Source organism: Malania oleifera, chromosome 12, assembly GCF_029873635.1.
Source record: "Malania oleifera isolate guangnan ecotype guangnan chromosome 12, ASM2987363v1, whole genome shotgun sequence".
NCBI lineage: Eukaryota > Viridiplantae > Streptophyta > Magnoliopsida > Santalales > Ximeniaceae > Malania > Malania oleifera.
The window spans coordinates 78,154,913-78,180,701 of NC_080428.1; the positions used below are offsets into that span (position 1 = coordinate 78,154,913).

General features: G+C 36.3%; 2 protein-coding genes across 2 annotated transcripts in view; both read left to right on the forward strand.

Moving 5' to 3' along the window:
* Positions 1-11,213, forward strand: part of LOC131145080 (uncharacterized) — a 44,238-nt gene extending 33,025 nt beyond the window's left edge. The window contains exon 9 of the mRNA XM_058094146.1: positions 10,875-11,213. The gene's annotated coding sequence lies outside the window, so the exon portion shown is untranslated. The remainder of the gene's footprint in view (positions 1-10,874) is intronic.
* Positions 11,214-21,637: 10,424 nt separating this feature from the next.
* Positions 21,638-24,809, forward strand: LOC131144480 (L-tryptophan--pyruvate aminotransferase 1-like). Its single transcript, XM_058093162.1, has 5 exons — positions 21,638-21,875; positions 22,067-22,370; positions 23,068-23,369; positions 23,832-24,136; positions 24,492-24,809. The coding sequence occupies exons 1-5, from the start codon at positions 21,736-21,738 to the stop codon at positions 24,671-24,673; spliced, it is 1,233 nt and encodes a 410-aa protein (XP_057949145.1). The 5' UTR covers positions 21,638-21,735; the 3' UTR covers positions 24,674-24,809.
* Positions 24,810-25,789: the final 980 nt, after the last annotated feature.

Sequence of the window (25,789 nt, forward strand, 5' to 3'; positions counted from 1 at the left end):
GTGGCCTCACAAGCTGTGCTCATCAGTGGGCCTTGTTTGCCCGATGAGTTGTACTTATTTATTAGGCTCCCTTCTAACCTCTCCATTATTTCTTGTCAGTTTGGCCGCTATAATGTGACATTGGAGTCCTTCTCTAACGTTCGCCGCCCCTACAAGATTTTATAATCTCTTGTTAATTGTGCCATACCTCGAGAGAATCAAGACTTATTAGAATTGGCACCATGACAGCGAATGTACGGGGATTAGATTTCTTTCCCTTGATACATACACCCGGATTAATGAGATCCCGCCTCCTCGGGATGCTAACATTTTGGGGATTCGTGTAGGTTTTGTCTATAAAAGACGTGGGCTCGCTCTTTTGCTCCTCATCTCACCCAAAGGGTCCCCTTCTGTCTGCTAAGTACGCTCTCCTCTTGCCTTTATGTTGGTTGCTTTATTCTGTTTGTTTTTGACATTGTATGTTTGTTTTTCCTTTGTTCTTCAGTGTTCTTGTAAAAGTTTGCCTCGTTGATCCACCTTTGCATAGTAGCTTTCATGTTCTTGTGGAAGGTTTTTTTTCGGTTGGTCCAATTTATATAATAGTGTAAGTTGTTTGCCTTGTTTGTTTCGCACTCTGATTTTCTCATGAAGTCTTCGATACCTCAAGCCAAGACTCCAATCACTGTGAGGAGTGCTCTATGTGATCTTTCTCCCCTAGATATACAAAATGTTTGTCGCTTCTTTGCTATCCCTTCAAACATTAACATTAGGTTACCTACCAGCTTTGAGTCTGCTCTCAACCCGGGTCCCAATGAAATCTGTGTATATACCGACTATCTTGACTTGGGACTTAGGCTACATTTTTACCCTTTCATCTCTAATGTGTTACACTTTTATCGCATAACCCCCTCACAACTTGTACCCAACTTGTACCTATCGTTGGTGTGTTTTGTTGTTCTCCTGCTCCAATGAGGTCAACAACCCACGGTGCCTCTCTTTCGAAGCTGTTTCCAGATGAGGACGCACTCTGTAGAGAAGGAACTGTACTTCAACTCCTTGCCCGGCTATAAGCTATTCACTCAGGGTAGCTCTTCCATTCACAATTGGAAGTCCCGCTACTTTTTTGCATCTAGGGAGTTAAACTATCCCGAGCCTTGCGTTTGGTCTACTTCTCTCAATGGTGACATTCTCTTTTCCTTCTTTACTTATTGTGTATGCATGAGTTGTGTGTAGGTACTTGTTGCTTACCTCTTTCTTCTTTTTCTTTTAACTCTGGTGCGTCATATACCCCCCATGCTATCTCCCTCTGAGTAGGCCATCCTTAAAGACTTGCGAGCTATTGGTTGGCAGGGGATTGTCCCTCATGAGGAGTAGCTCAAGGAGTGAGTCCTTGTGCAGTGTGGGCTCAACCTCACTTCTCCAAGTATTATCTTAACCTTGATCTCATGATGTGTATATTTGTATATCCTAGTAGTTCTTTGTGCCCTTATCTTCCTCTCTTTCTCTTTCTCTCTTTCTGCAGACATGGACTTCAACAAGTATGAGTCCCTAATAGGTGAGGCAAAGAAGCAAAGATCGAGCAGAAGCTAGAAGAAAAGGAGGGAACTTGAAGGGGAGTCTTCCTAGAGGGAGGCAGTTCCTGTAGCCGAGGGGGAGCCCCCTATTGCATCGAATGCACCTAGTTCGGTAATTTTTAGCGTGGCCAACTTTCATGAGCCGACTCGTTCTGGTCCTACACTGTGTAGTGCGTTCATGTGAAGGATCTAGTGGTAGCTCAGTGTTCCCTTCTGGATCACTTGCTTGCGAATATATGACATACTACGTACCAGGTACCTCTGGAACCTGTGTGTTTGTTGGCGCCCCTTTTCTTTTTATTGATTTTAACTCCTTCTATCCTTTTGTTGTTCTCAACTGGTGACCATGGTTCTGGCTCAGGAGGAGAAGGTAACAGAGATGTACCGGCAAACCTTGGAAGCCAGAGATAAGTATGTAGTTGTTTAGAATGAGCTCCACGAAGCCGAACTCCGCGAGAGGGCACACTGGGAGGAAGTAGAGAAGATCTGAAGGGAGGAGATTCCCGCTGCTACTACTACTGCTGATGTTGCTAAAGTCATGGTAGAAAAGTACAAAGATTTTGAAATGTTCATCTTTGACATCTCCAAGACCTCTCGTGTTGGCTTTAGGAGGTGTCGAGAGGAGGTCAGGACAATGCACCCTAACCTTTCTCTAGTTGGTGTGTGCTCGCATGGGTACTGATTATGCGTGCAAATTGCGTAATTGGGCACTTTAACCCGATCTTTACTGCGTATATTTTTAATTAAATGTCCAAAATTTTCCAATATTTTAATAAAGTGCCGAAATTATCATTCTTGAGTTTTATTGTGCAATTTATGAGTTTTTGATAATTTTTTGTTGCAGGAAAAGTCATGGGAATCAAAACCAACACCTGTTCGTATTTTGTGCATAACTTTTCCTTCTGAAGTCTGATTGAGGCGATTCAAATTTTTGTAGAAATAGGAAAGGATTATCTACAACTTTTGTGTTTTGAGTTTTGTGAGACACTGGCTTCATAAGGGTCAAATTTTGAGGTGAACAGAGAGCAAAAATGTGACCCGGCCATGCAGGCTGGGTCGGGTTGGCTAAATCGGGTCTAGGGCTTCCCCCAATCTCTTTTAAATTCTTCTTCTTCTTCCCCTTTTTTCCTATGCAACCCGAGGGCTTTCCTCCTCTTCTCCCTTCTTCCGATTCCCTTTCTCTTTATCTTTTCCTTCTTCTTGGTTTACTTTCTGTCCTTCTGTTCTCGCTCTCTTTTTCTCTTTTCTCTATTCTCTGCTCCAGCCACAACACTACCTCATCCTCTGCAAAACACTAGCAGCTCCAACTCCCTTAGCATCTCGAGCACCAGCCACCAGCAGACCCCTTGCGGCCACAGCACAACACCAACTTCTCGGCCACCACAACAGCGGCTCTTCTCCAACAGCTTGCTAGAAACCAAAGCTCGAGGCTTCCCTCTGCAGCAACCGAAGCTCCATCTCCAGCCCCTCCATAGTACCAGCCAAAGCCCACACCAGCATTTGCAATAGCAGCAGCAGCAGCAGAGCTTTGAAGACCCCAGAAGCTCCTCCATAGCACAGCCAGGCTAGCCGAGCACCACTCCAACTGCAACTCCCATGGCTCTCGCTATCTTTTTTTTTTTTTTTTTTTCTATCTCTTTCTTTTATTTATTTATTTATTTACTTTTTTGTATTGAAAGTTGGACATGGTTAAATTAGTATTAAGGTTTATTTTAGATTTTAAATAATTGTTAAGTTGTTTTTGCCTTTGGAAAATTAAATTAGTTGGACATGTGTTTTTTTGTTCAAGATTTATTTTTATTTTTTTGTTGAAACTTAATTTAGATTAGGTTCGGTTTTATCAAAGTTTGTATTTTTCTTATGGTTTTTCGTTTTATTGATGCAGTGAGCCACCGTGGAAATAATTTGACTTGGAAATTGTGTATTGTGAGCATGAGTGGCTAAGTTTGGTAACTCAGGTTGTGGGTCAATGTCGTTTTCCATGGTTTATTAGTTCTCCTAAGAAATTATGGTTAAACTTTTATTTGGTTAAAACCAAATATTGAAGGCATCGTTGATAAATCGCTGGCTCTTATTTCTTGTTTTGTTGTTGACGATAGGCACATCAAAACCTTGATTTAATCTAGGATTTTAATCAACTAATTTTTACATAAAATTCAGTTGATGCTTAATAAGAGTTTTTATTTTCTTCCGTTTGGATGTAGCCAATTTACTCGATCTTTAGTAATAAAATTTCATCTTATTAATGCCTAGGAAATTAGTAAACGGTGGAAGCAAACAGACGTTGAACCCGTAACCCGAGTGTTTGGTAAAATTGTTTCAGTTAGTCTATTTAGTTTGATTGCATTATTAGATTTACATTTTTGGAAAATTGATAAAATTTCAATCTTATTTTGATAGTTTACTCAAGCAATCTTCCTCTTTGTTTACTGTTTTTAAAATCATAAAAGACCAAAAATATTTTCAACTTACATTTTATAGTAATAGGATTTCACTAAACTTTCGCAAATACTTTGATACTCAGTGGTCCCTGTGGAATACGATCCTGGACTCATCCTTGATACAACTTGACACTTCTGCACTTGGATGCATAACTCAGAACGAGTCAGGTACGATGGTGAAAGTCTAGAGTCCTGGGATGAAATGGACGAGGAGGATAAACTTGATGAGGTGGAGGTTGCATGAGGAAGTAAAGCTGGTTGATTATCGAATAGACCATCTTGTAGTTTTATTTAGCATTGATAATGTACTTTTGAATTTTTCTGTGGTACAACATCATGAATGTAGGGATTTCAATTCTGTTGTACAACATTTTAGGGAATGAAATTTCAAGAGTAGTATTTTTTCAACATGTTAGAGTTCCATGTGTTTTTTATTTCCCTTCCCTCTACGTCCTCCAACGTTTATGTTCCCAACTTTATTTCTGTTGCAACTCAGTATGGTCCCTCCTAATTTGACTTCAACTTGTTTGGCCCAAGGACTGCTAGGCTTGTTCGCACTTTCTTGAGGACCAAGTCTCCTAAGTGGAACGTTTACACTTTTACGCGAGTATTGTAGTACCTTGCCATCTTTTTTTGGTACACAACAACTCTCATTTGTGCTTGCTCTTGTCTCTCCTTTAGGAGGTCTCTCTCCGCCCTAAGCTCTTTAATGTTACGCTTTTTGTCAAAGTGCTGCCTCTGCTAGGAGGGAATCCTCACCTTAGTAAGAATAACAACCTCTACTCCAAACACAAGCATGAATGGAGTTTCCCTTGTTGCTGCTTGTCGGGTTGTGTGGTATGCCCAGATTATGGACGGGAGCTCTTCCACCCATCTACCCTATGAAGATTCGAGTCGCGTCCTAAAATTGTGCAGTATCGTATGGGTCATGTTTTCCACCTGACTATTGCTCTGGGGATGCGTAACCGATGCAAATAGAAGTTTTATGGATAGGTTGGCACAAAATTTCTTGTAGCGCTCATTGTCGAACTATCTTCAATGGTCCGTGACTATGGCCCATAGGATTCCAAACTGGCAAACCACCGATGACCACATGAATTGGGTGATGTTTCGCTTGGTTATGTGAGCTAGGGCTTCAACCTTTACCCTTTTGGTGAAGTAATCGATCGCCACCAACAAAAATTTCCTTTGCCCCATCACTTGAGGTAGTGGCCCCAAGATATCCAATTCCTATTAAACGAAAAGGCAAGGACTGGTCAGGGGGGGAGAGAAAACTGGACGACATTTGTTGTATTATTGCGCACTGTTGGCACCTATCACACCGTTTGGCCAACTCAATTGTGTCGTTCCTGATTATGGGCTAGTTGAACCTTTGTCGTGGGGCCTTATGGGGTAGAGCTCTGCTGCCCAGATGTTTTCCGCATACTCTTTCATGAATTTCTCTTAGCACATGTTCTCCCTATTCGGTACTCAGGCACCGTAGGTATGGAAGTGTTAGGGATCGCTTGTACAAATCTTAGTCTATAAGTGTGTACTTTTTAGCCCTCCTCCTTACCTTTAAAAACTCTTTATTGTCCTCTTGCAAGGATCCATCAAGGAGGGAGGAGCTCTCAACTCCCCTTCATTGACTTCAGCTACCACCAAGTTAACATTGACCTCCTCGTATGAAGGTTTTCTGACTCGCTCCAAGTAGATGGCATTCTTCCATTTTGGCTTCATAGCTGAGGCTAATGTTGCCAGCGCATCAGCCTTTGCGTTCTCCACTCGTGGCATGTGCTTTATATCAAAATGAGCGAATGCCTTGATTTGTTCTTAGGCTTTGGCTAGGTATTTCTTCATTTTCTAATCCCTAGCCTTAAACTCTCCCTTCACCTACTCCGCCACCAATTGGGAATCACTTGCTACCTGAATTCCTACCCCCAGTGCCTCCGCCAAGCATAGCCCCGCTAGCAGGGATTCATATTCGGCGTCATTTTTTGTTGTTGAGAACTCTAATTTCAATGCGTATAATGTCTCCAAATCGTTTGATGTCGTGAGGATTAGCCCTACCCCCTCTCTGGTCGCATTAGAGGACCTATCAACATGCAATGTCCACACTTCTGATCTCTCTGCCATTTCGTAGGATTGTTCGGCCGTGAAGTCAACTACTACTTGAGCTTTAATAGTAGGCTTTGGATGGTATTGTATGTCGAACTCCTCTAACTCAATCGACCACGTCATCATTCTTCCTGAACTCTCTAGCTACTAGAGGATCTGTCTCAACGGTAAGTTCGTCAGAACAATTATCTTATGTGCTTGAAAGTAGGGTCTCAACTTTTGAGCTGCACAGATGATTGAGAAGGCTGCCTTTTTCGTTGTGCTGTAATTCCTCTTGGCCCCGCTCAACACTTTGCTAGTGTAATATATGGGTTTGTGCTACCTTTCTTCTTCTTTGACTAAGACCGAGTTAATCGCATGTGGAGTCAAAGCCACGTATAGATAGTGGTCTTCTCTTGCTTTCGCCTTTATTAGTAGTGGGGGGAGGGGGGGGGAGCTAAGGAACTGCTTGATCTGATTAAAGGCTTTACTTTACTTCTCCCCCAATTCAAATCCCTTGAAGAAGGGTAAACCTTTGTCTCCCGAATGGGAGACAAACCTGCTGAGGGAGGCTATCCTTCTTATCAAGATTTGGATCTCCTTCTTCGTTCAAGGGGCCTTCATCTCCAGCAACTCCCTTATTTTTTCAGGATTGGCTTCTATCCTTCTATGCATCACCATGAAGCCCAAAAATTTCCCTGAAGGGACACCAAACATGCATTTTGAAGGATTCAATTTCATTTGATACCTGTGCAGTAGTTTGAATGTTTCCTTCAGATCCTTATAGTGCTCCCCCGCTTTTAAGCTTTTCACCAACATGTCATCTACATAGGCCTCCATCATTTTTCCAAGCTGGTCTTTGAATATCTTATTCACCAACTTTTGATATGTTGCCCTCGCATTCTCTAACTCGAAGAGCATTATTCGGTAGCAATAGAGCCCTCTTTCGGAGACAAATGATGTTTTTTCCTTGTTAGCTCGATGCATTGGAATTTGATTATATCTTGAGTACGCATTCATAAAGCTCAGGAGCTCATGCCTAGACGTCGAGTGCACCAGTTGATCGATTCGAGGAAGGGAAAATCTATCTTTCGAACATGCCTTATTCAAGTCCGTGAAATCACTACATGTCCGCCACTTTCCATTCGGTTTCTTTACCAGAACTATGTTGCTCAACCACTGTGGATAATGAACCTCCCTAATGAATTTGGCTTGTACTAGTTTTGTCACTTCTTCATCTATCGCCTTGATTCGCTCTATCGCGAAGCTTCTTTTTTCTGCTTTATAGGATTATGGTTGGGGTCTACTGCAACCTATGCTCTATGATTGCAGGGTCAATCCTTGACATATCTTCGACCTACCAGGCAAACACATCTACGAATTCATTCAGGTAGGCGACTCTCGATCTGCACGCACTTCTCTTGATTACCGTTTATGGGTATACGTGTGAGGTCATCATCCAATGTACTAATTTGAGGGTACTCACCTCTCACCTCCAGATCTTCTAAGGTCAAGGTATCCCTTGCTTCTGTTTTACCTTTTAATGTCATCACATAGCAACTCCAGGATGCTGCTTGATCTCTCTTGACCATCCTTGTCCTGTGCGGAATAGGGAATTTCATCTTTAGGTGATACGTAGACATTATGGCTCGAGCCGCATTGAGCGAGGGGTAGCCTAGTATGATATTGTATACTAATGGCCAATTGACCACCAGGAAATCCGTCAATGAAGTGATTTGTTGTGGGGCTGTCCTTATTGTTACCGGGAGTGTAATTGTTCCCATGGGATGCACTATGTCTCCTCCAAATCCAACCAGGGGGTGGAGATCAGTTTGAGGCATTCCCTACTGTTCTTCATTCCCTCAAGCACTAACCATAATATAATGTTGGTCGAGCTCCCGTTATCTATCAGTACGCGCCTCACTTTGTAGTTAGCCACCAAAAGGGAGACGACTAAGGCATCATTGTGGGGTTGCTGTACTCCTTCTTCACCTTTACTATCAAAAGTGATAACATCGTCTTGTTTATGTCTTTTGCCGCTTGACCCCCTTTTCTCTGTTAAGAGTACCTGCTTAGCATACCTCTTTCGAGCACCTCCACTTTCTCCACCACTAGTGGATCCTCCAAAGATCACAACAATTTCTTCTACGATTTGTTCCTCTTCCTCGTCCTTGTTTGGCCTTTTCTGATCACGAGCTTCCCCTTGGCGATTCCCCCTTCTTTATGAACCTTAGAACGGTGGCACATTTTTTTTATTTTTTATCAAGGCTTCAATTTCATTCTTTAGCTAAATACACTCTTCTGTATCGTGCGCGTCATTCCTATGGAACTGATAGAACTTTGTCATGTTCCATTTATATGAGGGTGTTTGCATAGGTTCAGGCTATATGAGATACTCTTTCTTTCTTATGAGCATCAAATCATTGGTTACCGGTGCGTTTAGGGAGGTATAAGTGGGGAACTTGCTAAGTTGCCCTCTCGCCTTAAAGTTGGCATGCAGCATGTTGTTCTCCTACCTCTTCACAGATCTGGAAGGTTCGCCCATCTCCCTGCTACCCTTCCTTTTCAACTCGATCTGATTTCCTCTGGTATCTATCATTTCTTCCAAGTTGATATACTTTTGTGCTCTAGCCATCAGTTCCCCCATATCAGCTGGTGGCTTCTTCCCCAATGAGTACAAGAAATTTCCCAATTGAAGGGTCATAGTCAGAGCTGCCAAAGCCACTCCCCTGTTCAAGTTGCCGATCTCTAGGGTCGCAGTGAGGAAACAGTGCATGAACTTTTTAGTATCTCCGGTTCTCCCTGACCATGCTTATCAGATGAGCCAACGTTTTTACGATTCTCCGACTACTAAGGAAATGGCTGGTGAATAGCTTCTCCATCTATGAGAAGGAGCCGATTGATCCAGGCCATTGGGTTCGACACCAATCCTTGACACTACCTTTAAGGGTGGCTACAAATGCCTGGCACATGATGGCATCAAGTGCACCCTGCAATTGCATCAACACCTCGAAAGTGTTTAGATGATCGACTGGGTCAGTTAAACCTTCGTACCTTTCAAAGGTTGGCATTTTGAATTTGCTGGGTAGCTGGACCTCCATCACTTCTTTGTTGAACGGTGGCTCCAAGGATCTTAGGGAGGCTTCCTCGTAGAAGCGGTTAGTTCAGCCCTTTTTCATAATTTTCTCAATATTTTCTATCTTCTTAATCCTTTCCTCTAACTCAGTCGATCTTTGCTTGTTAACGCCTACGTTGTTTGCGTCTTCTACCTTCTTAGTGAAGTTAGTTTTTTTCTTACTCTCCTTTAATTTCTCTGCTTTCTTAGGACGGTTAGGGCTAACCTGTTGTTGGTGGAGGACATGTTCTTCCTGATTCTTTTGCTGCAAGAGTAGGTTGAACATATCTTCCATTTTCTTTTGGAAGACGAGAAATTCCTCCCCTCCCTGGTGACCCCTTAAAATTATAGTGGCGAGAGTTGACCTTTCAGGTGATTCGTCATTAGGCGCGGGGGCGCGGATTGCTTTCGGATCATAAAGCGTCAGCATGTATCACTCTGAGCGTTTAAGGCGCCGGCATATATCTCTCCCCTATTTGTTGAGTTGAAGCTGATTGCTCTCGTTAGAAGGTTGGACCTGGGGAGTGATTGTTAGGTGTTGACTTCTTTTTATTACTGATATATTTTGGGCATATCAATATTTTTATTTTATTTTTTACTTTCTTTGATAATCAAACATGAAATATGAATTCCTTAATATTTTTATTATTTTTCTAATTCATTGGGAGACAACTCATAATGAGTACGCACAAGAGACTAACAAAGATCATAAGTTGGATTCCAACTGGGTTATCTCTGTATTATCCCAAGCTGCCCGTAACAGGCATGATTAATTCACCGCAAGAGGTAAGTGTCTAAAAGATCCGCCTACCCCAGTTCTCCGTCATACAAAGAAACGAAGATTTAAAGATTTTCAAAGAAAGGAACGCGGTGGCTGAGGACCGCCACGTGGTGGTGAAATGGGTCGTCGCAGCTGTTTCAGGCTGCGCTCTACGCCGTGTGTTCCCCCGGCGGTCCGGCCCCCGTCAACGTGGTCTCTGCAGTTCCACATTACTCGGTGAGTCGGCCAGCTGCCTCCGTGTGAATTGTGATGCCATCAATTACGGGCGTAAACACAGGGATATTGTGAAACTCCATTAGTCACACTTTTAAGTGCTTTTAAGTTCTAACCAAAATTTAATTATGCGAGTAATTACACGCATGATTCGTGGTTAGGGTCGTCTTGGCTAGTTCTTAATTGGTCAACAGAACATGAAAACATGTGTTCTTTTCTTTTCTTTGAATGATGACTTTAAAACATGTTACTCAATCCAATTTGTGTGAATTACATGTGAAAGATTTATTTTTCATTATTCCTTCGTATTCAATTATTACTCGTATCTTGAGGGCCTATCTTCTTGATGTCTGCTAAGAAGTCTGCTATACAAGTCATGGGCCCTCCATCTGCAAAACCTTTTACATTATAAGAGTATTTTACAATTTTCATATGATACTATATATATTGTGGTTGTGGGTTAAAATTTCAAAACAATTTTCGTTTCGTGATAGTGAAAATTGGATAGGCACTTCGTGGACATAAGTACATTGTTGAATCACGTAAATTTATTATTCTTCTTTTGTATTTTAATTTTTTCTATTTTTTATATATGTATAATCTTATAGTATGATTTCACAACAATTTCAATAAGTGTGACACCTTATAATTAATTAATTATTCATAATTTTATTTATTACATGTTGTATATGTAGTGTTATCCCGAGGTGATAGATTTTTTGAAGTCGGGGTTATACCAATGGGGAGGCAACGCACATTCATACAACGGGAAAGATCCATATGTAGAAGTGGTGACTTCTCCCAACAACCCAGATGGCTTTATTCGGGAATCTGTAGTGAAGCAAGATCAAGGTGGTGGTCATGATGTAGCTGGGAAATTGATCCATAATCTTGCTTACTATTGGCCACATTATACTCCCATTACAAAGCCTGTAGATCACGATATCATGCTCTTTACTTTTTCTAAATGCACTGGTCACGCTGGTTCCTGAAATGAAGAATAGCTTCCCAAGAGGGGGGATGAATTGGAAATCTTTTAATTTTATTTGATTTTTAAGTTTTCTAATTTTAATAACCCAGCAAAATACAATATATAACAACACTTAAGAAAACTAAAATTTAAAATAATAATTTAATCAATGTAATCAATCAATCAATAACATTTAGGCTTTTGTTGCTTTCCCTGTAACTTTTTATTATTCACTTTACTTGATTAAGATTTCTGCAAATTAATCAACGTACTCTCCTTTTGGGTTTCCGCAAAAGATTAATCAAAACGTACTTTCTATTGATTAAGAACTTAATTTAAATCCTACAACCAGCACTCATAAATTTTATAACAAAAGCGAATAAAATATATACATTAAAGTAGAGAGAAGGAGACAAGAGTTTTTACGAGGTTTGGCTTCAACACAGCCTACGTCCTCGCCTTTGGCAAAACACCAAAGGATTTCACTATCTCAGTTCCTTTACCTGATGGAACAATACCAACTTACAATGCACTCCAATTAGGCTAGAGCCCGCCTTTCCAAATAACAACCCCTTATTTGGTTCAACGATTCAACAACTCAGAATCGTTTAAGAAAGATAAAGAAGGAATATGTGTATAAAAGAGAACTCTCACAGTAGAGTGAATTAATACACCAATCAGCTCACTTTATACCTTAAAGTAATTTAAATATAAGAAATTTCAAGTTCAATTACTTGGTATGGATTATCAAATAATTTTCCAAAGAAGATAAAAATTTTGATCGTTGTAAAACTTAATTTCAGAATGTAAATCGATTTCAGATCAGAGAGTTTATCTTAAAAGAATTTCAGATCATTTGAAAACAAAATTTTGAATACTTGAAGATTAGTTGATCTAAAACCTTAAAAAAAAAAAACTTACTTTGATCTAAAAGCCTTTGAATATCTCTGGATCAGAAAAGTTGTTGAAAAGCACTTGATCTGGAAACTTTAGAGGATTTCTCAATTTCAAAATTCTTTTGAATATTTCATCAAAGTTTTTTTTGAAATCATCCATTACTCCCAAAGATTCCTAAAATTTATTTCCAAATATTTTGAAATAAATATGTTTAAAAACTTCATTATTTCAAAAAATTTTCTTTTCTTAAACCCTCTTTTTTTATGGATTTAAGAATAAAAACATATTTTTGAATTTTTGTGAGCTTCAAATTTCTTTATACTTAAGATTTATTTTGAAGTACTTATATTTGAGAATATCTTTAAAAGTATAATCTAGTTTTTAAAACTTGTTCTTCCACCATCTTTGTAGTTGCATTCTTTCCTTTGAGCTTTTCACAATATGATTTCATTCTTCATGCTCTTTGTAGTCCATGAACTTTCTTATACACTTGAACTCTGTTATTTTCCTGAACATTTTTACTTGAAACATATTAAATATATTATTTGATTTGTTATCATCAAAATAAGAATTGTAAGCCTTATTAGGCCAACAGTTCCCGCTTTCGATATGCACATTTCTGCTATACACACATTTATATTTGAATGATAGTATTTGCAGTTGACATGATATTGTCAGAAATTTTTTGAACTCATAGCCTCAAGGTTATGAGTCGTGCAAGCTACCAAACTGCTTTATCATGAAATTAATAATTAATGGACAAAGATTGAAAGCAAAACCCCTTTACCATATCCATATAAATATAATAGTCCACTTATACAAAATTGTAAAGGGGTCTTGTGATGTATGATGGAATTAAAGCAATGTTTTAATAGTTCCTCCCCTTCAGCCCTTCTTCATGAAATATAATTTTTGTATCTCAATTAAAAAGCCACAATCTTGCCCAAGTTATTAAAAAAGTCTTGATTTTATCAAGTAAACAACTATATAAAGTTTGCTTTTTACTATGCATAAAGCATAAATAGTAACCCTAGGCACATGTATTTCGAATTGTAAGAATTTGTATTATTTTACAAAATTCGTCACAAGAAGTTCAAATAAAATTATTTAAAAATAAGAGTTTTCGTTACTATTTATATTTAGTTGATGATAATTCTCTAGGTCGAAATGCTCTTTATTTTTTTTTTCTTAGTAGCAACAGTTCTGTCACTAATACTTTTTTTTTTTTTTCCTTTTTTCTTGAAAATGTTACTTAAAAAGAGTATTAGTGACAGAACTGTTGGTACTAATACCATCCTTAGCCCTTATCAATTTGTGGAAGAGTAATAATGATTGTTCGGGAACCATCATTAAAGTGTTGAATTTTTATTTACCAATGTAGATCTATAACTATCAAGAAGGAAAAAGTGATAAATATTTTGGCGTCATAGTTTTTGCATGCAAAGGGATTTTTAGTGGCAAAAGCATATATGCGCTTTGGATTCATCGTTAGTATGTCTATTAATAGTGACGGACTTAAAATTCATTCTTGGTAATATTAGTAGTGACTATTTTGCATCAAACACTATACTTTTATCACTAAAAAGCATGTTTTTGTAGTGAAGGTATACGAACAATTTACAAAAATAACACACACTAGTGACACCACATTATCAAATCATGCGCTATTAGAAATAGTCTAATTTACTTTTCTATCTTCTAAAATTGTAAAAATATTTTCATCCCAATTAGAACAATTTAAGATGGGTTGCTTTTGAATGATATTTTGCACTTGCACATTTTAATAAAAAAATCATGGAAACTCTTACGTTATTGAGGATGAACAAAGATCAGAAGCAAAAAATCGTCCTTGATCATCCTAACTTGTGTATCATTACTATGAATTATGTTACTAAAAATTTAATGCGACGGTTTGTAGACCATCACTAATAATCCTACCTTTTATATCTACAAAACAACAACAAAATTGGTAGAAATTTCAAAATCGTCATCAATAATCTTGGCTTATATATCAAGGGCAAAAAGAACAGTGACAACCTAAAAACCGTCATTAAAATTTAATATTAGGAATCGAGTGTATTTTCTTGCACCACAATACTATAATGTCACTAATAGTTATATATAATTTTATAAAAATTACTATCAACAAATTAATTTTTCATCACCATTACATACTAAAGAGATCATTAATATTTTAATGCTATAATTAGCTTAGAAATAGAACTTCTAGTGATGAATTTATTGGCACATTATGGTTTTTAATTTCACCACTAATACTTATAGTGTTAGTGGCAAATAAGATAGTCATCACTATTAATCCATTATTAATGAAGATTGTAGCAATAATTACTTCACAAATGCAAGTTTCGCATGATCTCTCTCTCTCTCTCTCTCTCTCTCTCTCTCTCTCTCTCTCTCTCTCTCTCTCTCTTCAAGTGGTTATAGTGTCTTTTTAAAAATTTTGATGTGAAATTATTTGTTTTCACAATAAAGTGTTACAATAGGAACGTTGTGTGGTAAGTTTTCATCAGCCATTTTAAATTTTTGAATTTAATCAACCATGTGTGCACTTGACTCTCTCCTTCGAAATTTCGAATCTCTTTGCTTTTGATTTAGTTTTTGACCAATCATATTCTAATTTTTATCATGCATAAACTAGAATGGATGTCCATTGTTTCAGATCGAGACCTGAGATTTACTGCTCGATTCTGGAAGAGCTTATAGGAAGCACTGAGGAAAAAGCTTACATTTAGTACAACATTCCACCCCCAGACCGATGGACAGCCAGAAAGGATGATACAGATCTTGGAGGATATGTTACGAGCCTGTGTATTAGACTTTGGTGGTAGTTGGATTCAGTTTCTACCATTAGTAGAGTTTGCTTATAACAACAGCTTCCAAGTTGGTATCGGGATGACACCGTTCGAGGTCTTGTATGCTAAGAGGTGTCGCTCTCCTCTATATTGGAATGAGGTCTGTGAATGGTAGATATTGGGTCCTGAACTCATACAATAGGCTTTTAAGAAGGTCGGATTGATCAGGAATAGGATTAAATCAGCTCAAAGTTGGCAGAAGAGTTATGCGAATGTTCATTGCCGTGAGTTAGAATTCGAGGTTGGGGGTAAGATATTCCTGAGAATCGCTCCAATGAAAAGGGTGATGAGATTTGAGAAGAATGGCAAGCTGAGCTCAAGGTGTATAGGACCATTCGAGGTATTGGAACGAATAGGTCCGGTGGCCTACAGAATTGCACTACCCCTAGCGCTCTCAAGGCTCCATGATGTGTTTCAAGTATCCATGTTAAGGAGGTACGTGCCAGATCCTTCGCATGTGATTAGTTATGAATCTTTAGAGATTGGGAATGCTTTGGTGTATGAGGAGATACCCCTTCAGATTCTGGATAGTAAAATTCAGAAGTCGCGTACCAAGGAGATACCATTAGTGAAGGTACTGTGGCAGAATCACGCGGTTGAGGAAGCTTCTTGGGAGTTAGAGACGGAAATACGCTGGAAACATTCACAATTGTTCCGAGTAGTAGTTTTAGTAATAGGATTGGTATTGGTATGTATGCATATAATATTCTGCTATTGTAGTAATGTCTTGTGGTTAGTCTCTGGGAGAGTGTGTAATATTGTGTGAGCTCTTGAGACAATGTATGTATGTAACCACTGTATTCCTTTGCCAGAAGTGAGGGTATGTATGTATTTGGGACGAGACTACTATATGGGTGGCCTCTGGCTCTTTCTAGAGTCGGGTAAGCATTTGGGTATGTAGTTGGGTTGGTAAAAGAGAGATTACAAATTTCGGAGATGAAATTTTTATAAGGAGGGGAGCTTGTAAGAACCCGACCTGAGATATGTAGATTGAATAAATGAAAAAGGGTAAATTAGCAGGCTTCATTGACGAAGTCATTGTTCTCGTCAAATGAAGGCCCTCAACTCTTTATCGCCAAAATTCAAAGTCTCGTAGACGAAGAGATACCGAACGAGTTGTAAAATATCAAAATAGGGTTTGTTGCTGAAGGAGCCGGTTCATCGACGAAATGTGTGGATGATTCGTTGACGAGATTGGCTAGGTCAAAGGGACTATAAATATCCTCCTTCATTGCTTAGTTGCTAAGAAAGCTAAAACTCTCTCTCTCTCTCTCTCTCTCTCTCTCTCTCTCTCTCTCTCTCCCCTCTCTCTCTCTAGAACCAGGGGAATCTCTCCTTCTCTCTTCGATTCTTCGTTATTTGTCACTTGATTCAATGATCCAACATTACTGCGTGGATCAGGGGAGGAATCTCTACATTTTTAGAGAATCACAAATTCGTTTCGAGGATTTTCAGGTTTTGACCCAAAAATAAGGTAAGGGTCCGATTTCAATTTAGTTTTAGAATACATGTTATAGTAAGAATTATAGTGAAGTATAATTCCTGGATGTTTAGGTTTTAGGAACTCGGTTCGTAGTTTTGGAGCCGTAGAGTTCGTATTTTGGTATTCGGGAAAAGGTGAGGGGATTCTATTTAAATCAGTTAGTTTTGGAAATCGGAATCAGTAAACATGTAATTTACGATTGTATGTATCTTTTGGTTACTTATTTGAGAAAATCTATTGGGTGAAAATGCAGGATTTTCGAATTATAGTTTTTGGGAAAATTTGGGGATGTCAGGTATCATCTCTATTTCTGTTGGAAAATCGTATGTGGTATAAAACTGTAGTATTGAGATGACCGTACTTGTATTTGTATTAAATTGTATTCTCGAACTAAAAATGATATGATTGTTGTATACTCAAATAAGTGTGGAATGAAATGTTGCATGTAAAATGTTCTAGGGTTTTGTAAAACAACTAGGGGTGGCTAGTTACCGTACACTGATGGGTATAGGAACATGAGTTCCAAAAGTGTTTCAGGTTTTGTAAATAAGCTAGGAGCAGCTAATTACCATACGTTGACGCCATGTCTCAGCTAATTACCGTGGGCGAGAGTGTCTGGCTCTATATCCGAGGGTGTGAAATATCGCCTGTTTATTCTGACTGGTCACCGATAGGTGTGATTGGACACTGTACTGGCAACGATATCGCTATAAGGCTTCAGTTATTGTAGGGTATTGGGTGCTTAAGTGTGACGACACTGACTATATGTTTGGTATTGTATGTACTGGAACTGAATTGTGAAAATACTGAAACTGTATTGTGTTTTGCTTTATTTTGAAATAACACTGGTATGCCACACACTGATATAACCTGTTTTCTTCCTTACTGAGAGGAGTCTCACCCCGAATATACAAATATTTTTCAGGTCCTTTAAATAGCCGAAACTAGCATCCCAGCATTCGAGAGTATGGGTGTCGGTTAGCTACGTAAAGTATTTATGTAAGTACGGATATTTGTAACTAGGTTGTCATTATTGGGTTTTGTAAACACCCAGGGTATGTATGGTATTTGGAATGTAGATTCTAGTTATATGTAGAGTCTAGTATGGTACATTGTAAGGTATGATGTATATATAGAAAGAACATTTCTGCTGCTTATATATGAGTATGGATATGTATGTGAATGTGTATAGGGTGTACATGAACCTTACGGGATTGGACCCTCATTCAGTATAGTAGCATGTATATTTTAATTGATACAGAGATAGGTTAGGTTAGGTCACTATATTCACACCTGAGGCCGTTTGCGGGTTCAGGGCTTGATAGTAACACAATCCTTCTCAGGCCAATCGACTGTCTCGCCACACTCTGCACTAGATGTGTGGTTGCACTAGTCACAAATACTAGCAACGGTATTGTGCTATGTATACTATGGTCCATCAGGGTTCTCACATTTCTGTATTCACATTTCATTATGTTTGTATATCTCATCATATCAGTATTATTCTTATCATTTTTGTATCATTTCCATCATATTTGTATTCGTTTCATCACATATCTCTATGTATCTCAATTCAACATTCCTGTATAAAACATTTCTGTGCATATCAAGTATATCATCATTTTAGTAAAACATATTTAATTTGTATCTCACATTTTTTCATATCTTTGTAAAAACATATCTATTAATCATATTTCTTGATTTCTTTGAAAAACATATTTGTATATCACATATATTATCATTTCTCAATAAAACGTACATGTGTTTCTTATATCTTCATATCTGTCTAAAACATGTCAATTTATTTCATATTAGCATATCCTTACAAAAATGTATTCGTATATCTCATAACATCATTTCTATAAAATAGTTATTTCGTATTCCTCATGCCACACAATTTTGTCTGATAATCATAATATAATAATCCCAGGGAAAATATCCATATTCCCAATTTCACATACTTTAATTAACCAATTAATTTCCCAAAAATACGTGTTATAATTTATTCCTCTTACCTGCTTAGTGAGAGAATTCCTGTGAAAATCCTAAACCCACGCTCACGGCGTTCGGAATTCAAAAACCTTGAAATCATTTTTCCCAGTTCAATCAACTCAATCCTTGAATAATATTCACATTCACATTTTCCAAGACCCATATACCCCAAATAACCAGTTAAACTGTAAAATAGCTGATAATTCATCTCTCTTACCTCAACTTTGCAGTGGTGCCTAGAATGCCTAAATAAAAAATATGCTCCAACTAACTTACTCAAGGTCACTCCCACGCTCGTGGTAGCGTTTGATCTTCAATTTGGGTTAAAATTGGAGAGAAATCGAAGAGAGAAGGGGAAGGGTTTCATAGGTTTTTTGAGAAAGAGAGATTTAGTTTGTTTTAAATGAAATGAGATGCAGGATTTCTTTTAATTCAACACTGTTAGAGAAAACCGTTGACAGTTTTCTTGTGGACTTCAAAAGCGTCGATGGTTTGGTCTTTAGCCAAACCATTTTAATTGTTTTACTCATTTACCCGGCTGCGGTAATACATAACCGTCGACAGTTTTTTTGAACTCCATGAAACCATTGACGGTTTGGTCTACGCTAAACCAAAAGTCTTCTTTTCTTTATTTTTCTTATTATTTAAAATTTTTAGGTCTTTACATTCAATGTGGCACATGACTTAATGCATATTAATTTTGACAGAGTGAATGCTATGTTTAATATCTTTTTTTCACAAAATAAAGAATATTTATTTTTTACTCATATTTAGAATGGACATATCCATAATTGTGGGGATCTTGTCACTCCCATGTCTCCTCTTTGTTCTCCATTGACTCAATTAATATATTATGCATTCAATATATGCAAATAATTAATATTTATGTGACAAATCATTTATAGAAATTATTATGCATTAGCCATTAATTGCAAGTCTTGGATTCACTACGATTAAGAATTTTTCTTAAAAAAATAAAAGGAAAGGAAATAAAAAGAAAACTTATTTCTTATTATATTTTTTTCTATGTTAAATATTTTTTAAAATAAAATATTAATATGATTATTTTTTTTTAAAATCAAATATTTATAATGTGCAAAATTAAAAAATTATTCATGAATTTAGTATACATATATATATATATATATGTATTATTTTTTTACTTTCTTTGATAATCAAACATGTTCATTTGTAATTGTTAAATGACAATCCATTATCCATGAATTTTTTTAGAGAAACACTCTTAATTTTTTAGTAAATAATATTTAAAAATTAACTTTTCATTTTTTTCAATAATTTTTTTTTTTACTTTTAAAAGTTAATTTTTGAATTTTTTAGTAAATTTTAAGAGTGAAAGATTTTGAAAAATTTTAAAAATTAAAAGTTAACATTTTCTCTAATAAATTATTCAATTCCATTGTTGTCTTTAATTTTTTTCAAATATTTAAAAACTATAAATATATTAATTATATTTCCTAAAAATACATACAATCATTTAAGATTCTTTTAGATACTTTATAGCTTTGTTAATAAATACTCCAAGTTAATTTTTTTTTTTTCCAACAACTCCTTCCAAGCTTTTCCTTACTTGCTCCTTTTTGAAAAGATCTTGCTCTTTTTTGAAAAGATCCTTCTAAAAAGTCGCTCATGGGGGGCCAAACTAAGCCTTAGTATTAAGAGTGGATTTTAGTAATAAAAATTTTCATGCTATTTTTTTTTATGGGGAGAGAAAGGAACTATTAGAAAGGAAAATAATTAATATGTAAGAAGGAAAGGTAAAGATAAGATAGAAGTATAGAAATTACTTATAATACATTTCAACATGAGTTTCAAATTTTGGATTTACATTTATTTGAATTTAGATACAATTTAATATACTTATATATTACATTTTTGTTCAAATCTATATAAAATAAAATGAATCTAAATCTTAAATTTCTCCCAAATATAAAGTAATTAGCTAATTTCCTTAATATTATTTGTGGTGACAAGTGATTAAGAGGAAGAAAGGAACATAAAGTGAAATAAAAATAAGGACAATAAGAATGTTTTTTTATTAATGAGTCTATTTGACAACTTTGATGGGACCAAAAGCAAATATGGCAAAAAAATAAATAATAAAAAAGAGAAAGTGAAAAATATTAGTCAGTTCGTTTTCACTTCAATAATAATAGCTCCCAATATTATTTATGGTTACAAATGGGAGGACGAAAAAAAATAAAATAAGGAAAGGTGAAATAAAATTAAGCAAGGAAACAATAATTAATTAATTTTTTAACTAACTCATTCAATGAGAAATTATTAAATGCGTCACTAGAAATTTTTATGTTGCTATTTTTCATGCAACAATTATTTTTGCATGGTTAGTCTATTTTCAATTCGATAAATATTATATAATATTATTGATCTCATCGATTTATAAGTGTAAGATTTTCCTAATATACATTGGATGTGGCACATCACTTAATGCATAATGTTATGTTTAATAATTTTTTTTCACAACATAAAGAATATTTATTCTTTACTCATATTTAGAATGGACACATCCCTGGGGATCTTATCACTTCCATGTCTCCTCTTTCTTTTTAATTGACTCAATTAATTAATTAATATAAGCCATAAAGTAGAATAAATTTTATAAATTTCAACCACAAGTTAATATTTATGTGACAAATTGTCTATAGAAATTATTGTGCATGAGCCTCAGCCTAATTAATTGCAAGTCTTGGATTCACTCGAGATTAAGAATTTTTCTTAAAAATATAAAAGGAAAGGAAATAAAAAGGAAACTTATTTTTTATTATATTTTTTGTATGTTAAATATTTTTTTTTAAAAAAAGTTTATTTTAATATGAATAAATTTTTTTAAAATAGAATATTTATAATGCGCAAAATTAAAAAAAATTATTCATGAATTTAATATATATATATATATATATATTATTTTTTACTTTCTTTGATAAGAAATATGAATTCCTTAATATTTTTTCTTTATTTCTTTTTTATCATTTTTCTAATTCGTTGGGAGTGTGACTCATAATGAGCACGCGAAAGAGACTAACAAAGATCATAAGTTGGATTCCAACTGGGTCATCTCTGTATTATCCCACACTGCCCGTAACAGGTCCGCCTATCCCAGTTCTTCGTCATACAAAGAAAAGAAGAGCATTAATGGACGCCATTCAAGTGGACGTAAATGCATAGTAGGGTCTTTAATTGACCCAATCCCGCCATTATAAATAGGGCAAATCAACACAATGCTGGACACAACTCCTCACGCACACCCAGTTAATTTTTAATATTTAATTTCCAAGTTCATTGTGAGTGAAAGAAAAGAGAAGATGTGCGGAACAGAGCAAGCGGCTCCTTGCACCTGCAAGTGCAAGTGCTCCGCCTTCGTCCCTGACAACGGAGCTCTTGAAGCAACAGCTAACAATGGCAGACTGAATCTCTCGCCGGACTCCATCATCAACCTCGATCAGTATGTTTATTTTTTCAAGAAGTTATTAAATAAACCGAATATATAGACTCAATTTAAATTTAATTTTGCCACGTATACGTATTTTATTCAATTAGACAGTTTAAAAAACAAAATCATGTTAAATTCCGTCCATACACTTATTTTTTAATTGTTTGGTTTTTTGACGGTGGTTGTGGCAAATTTTGGAACAGTGGGGATCCGAAGATGTTCGAGTCGTACTGGGAGAAGATGGGGGAGAAGTGCACGGTGGTGATACCGGGGTGGCGGTCGATGAGCTACTTTTCCGACGCCGGTAACCAGTGCTGGTTTCTGGAGCCGCAACTGGCGGAGTCCATTAGAAGGTTGCACGTTGTGGTGGGGAACGCGGTGGCGGAGGACCGCCACGTGGTGGTCGGAAATGGGTCGTCGCAGCTGTTTCAGGCTGCGCTCTACGCCGTGTGTTCCCCCGGCGGGCCGGCCCCCGTCAACGTGGTCTCTGCAGTTCCATATTACTCGGTGAGTCGGCCAGCTGCCTCCTCGTGAATTGTGATGCCATCAATTACGGACGTAAACACAGGGATATTGTGAAACTCCATTAGTCACACTTTTGAGTGCTTTTAAGTTTTAACCAAAATTTAATTATGCGAGTAATTGCACGCATGATTCATGGTTAGGGTCGTCTTGGCTAGCTCTTAATTAGTCAACAGAACATGAAAACATGTGTTCTTCTTTTCTTTTCTTTGAATGATGACTTTAAAACATGTTACTCAATCCAATTTGTGTGAATTACATGTGAAAGATTTATTTTTCATTATTCCTTCGTATTCAATTATTACTCGTGTCTTGAGGGCCTATCTTCTTGATGTCTGCTAAGAAGTCTGCTATACAAGTCATGGGCCCTCCATCTGCAAAACCTTTTACATCATATAAGAGTATTTTACAATTTTCATATGATACTACATATATTGTGGTTGTGGGTTAAAATTTCAAAATAATTATCATTTGGTGATTGTGAAAATTGGATAGGCACTCCTTGGACGTAAGTATACTGGTGAACTACGTAAATTTGTTATTCTTCTTTTGTCTTTTAATTTTTTCTATTTTTTATATATGTATAATCTTATAGTATGATTTTGCAATAATTTCAATAAGTGTGACACCTTATAATTAATTAATTATTAATAATTTTATTTATTACATGTTGTATATGTAGTGTTATCCAGAGGTGACAGATTTTTTGAAGTCGGGGTTATACCAATGGGGAGGCGACGCACATTCATACAACGGGAAAAATCCATATGTAGAAGTGGTGACTTCTCCCAACAACCCAGATGGCTTTATTCGGGAATCCGTAGTGAAGCAAGGTCAAGGTGGTGGTCATGATGTAGCTGGGAAATTGATCCATGATCTTGCTTACTATTGGCCACATTATACTCCCATTACAAAGCCTGTAGATCACGATATCATGCTCTTTACTTTTTCTAAATGCACTGGTCATGCTGGTTCCCGCATTGGGTATGCACATTTTTTGCTATACACACATTTATATTTGAATGATAGTGTTTGCAGTTGACATGATAGTGTTAGAAATTTTTTGAACTCATAGCCTTAAGGTTATGAGTCTTGCAAGCTACCAAACTGCTTTATCGTGAAATTAAGAATTAATGGACAAACAAAGAATGAAAGCAGAACCCCTTTACCATATCCATTAAAATATAATAGTCCACTTATACAAAATTGTAAAGGGGTCTTGTGATGTATGATGGAATTAAAGCAATGTTTTAATAGTTCCTCCCCTTCAGCCCTTCTTCATGAAATATAATTTTTGTATCTCAATTAAAAAGCCACAATCTTGCCCAAGTTATTAAAAAAGTCTTGATTTTATCAAGTAAACAACTATATAAAGTTTGCTTTTTACTATGCATAATGTTGGTTTTTTTTTTTTTCTTTCTTTCTTTCTTTCTTTCTTTTTTGAAGGTGGGCACTAGTTAAAGACAAAGAAGTAGCAAAAAAGATGACAAAGTTCATAGAACTTAACACAATTGGAGTATCAAAAGAGTCCCAACTCCGGGCTGCAAAAATCATGGAAGTGATCTATCAAGGCTACCAAAATTTTGGATCTCCAGCTAAGTTGGAGAATTTTTTTGAGTATGCCCAACGCCTTATGGCTGGAAGATGGAACAAGTTAAGAGAGGTGGTTAAAAATAGTGAAACCTTCACTTTGCCTCAGTACCCTCAAGAATATTGCTACTTCTCTAGACAATCTAGCCAACCTCATCCTGGTAATATATAATTTATATATTTAAGAAAAGAAATTTTTTTTTCGATATATATATGTACACATTTTTTATATGTGTGTGTGTGCGTGTGGATCTGCACACACACACACACACACACACACACACACACACCTTGAGGTATCTACCACTTCGAACAATATCTTGATTGAACTAGTAGGCAACTTTCAAGTTCAAGATATTTTTTTTTTAAGAAAATTTTTGTCTATATATTTGGGTAGAAAATTCAGAGCAACATGAATCCATGTCTTCTTATTTTTTAAGCTTCTTTTTCCTCCATTTAATTAAATTCTTCTCTCTCTCTCTCTCTCTCTCTCTCTCTCTCTCTCTTTATCTCTAGCTTTTGCATGGTTGAAGTGTAACAAAGAAGAGATGGAAGACTGTGCTAGCTTTTTGAGAAGGCATAAGATTTTAACAAGAAGTGGAAATCGATTTGGGACAGACGAAAAGTACACGAGGATCAGCATGGTAGATAGAGAAGATGTATTTAACCTTTTCTTAAAAAGGTTATCTGCTATCTAATGACAAATAAATATTTGAAATTGTTCGCATATATGTATCAATGAGTGGGCAATAATGTTTTCATCCCCCGATTTGGTGCCGTTTGAATGGAATTAAAGGACTTGCCCAAGTTGAAGTCTTGAATTATCAAAAGAAATCTATAATAAATATTTTCGATGTCTCTTTTTGAGTCTCCATATAAAGTTCTTTATGCAATTAAATAGTCAGAGTAGTCTTTTAAGTGCCTGTTTTGCTCCTTGTAGTATTACTAAGTGGACTTGAGTCGCTTGTAATTGCCAACTACTTATGTTTTGTTCTTATAGCATATTAGAATATAATTTATGGACCAATATTTAGCCTTAGGGTTTATACAGCAATGGGATTTGTTTGTGCCTGCCTTGTTAGTACTAAGTAGGGTGGCCCAACAAGTATCCCTTGATGTTTATTTTATGGCTTCATGCTATAGATTGATTGGGATATTGATATTGGTAATTGATGTAGGGGCTAATATGACGCTCCCAATCAAGAAAAAGAACGGAAAGGAAGGAAAACAAACAAAAACATGAAATAAATACACCAAAAACAGTCATCATATATATATATATATATATATATATATATATATATATATATATATATATATATATTGTAATTTGGTTAGGTTTCACTGTCAATCACTCTTTAACGATCCTAATTATGGAAAAAAAAAAAAAGGTGAAGTGGATGTTGCTGAAAAGAATATTCAATTTTGCAATACATTAGGTTTGTGTCCTTTAATCTTTCTCCTATATATCCCTTGGCACATGTATTTTGAATTGTAAGAATTTGTATTATTTTACAAAATTTGTCACAACAAGCTCAAATAAAATTTTTTAAAATAAGAGTTTTCGTTACTATTTATATTTAGTTGATGATAATTCCCTAGGTCATAATGCTATTTATTTTTTTTTTTCTTAGTAGCAACAGTTCTGTCACTAATACTTTTTCTTTTCTTTTTTCTTGAGAATATTACTTAAAAAGAGTATTAGTGACATTGGTACTAATACCATCCTTTGCCCTTATCAATTTGTGGAAGAGTAATAATGATTGTTTGGGAACCATCATTAAAGTGTTGAATTTTTATTTACCAATGTAGAT

Coding starts and splice junctions, on each gene's coding strand:
- LOC131144480 (XM_058093162.1), top strand. CDS start 21,736: ATGTGCGGAACAGAGCAAGCGGCTCCTTGCACCTGCAAGTGCAAGTGC. Junction 21,876..22,066: donor TCCATCATCAACCTCGATCA/GTATGTTTATTT, acceptor ATTTTGGAACAG/TGGGGATCCGAAGATGTTCG. Junction 23,370..23,831: donor CATGCTGGTTCCCGCATTGG/GTATGCACATTT, acceptor TCTTTTTTGAAG/GTGGGCACTAGTTAAAGACA.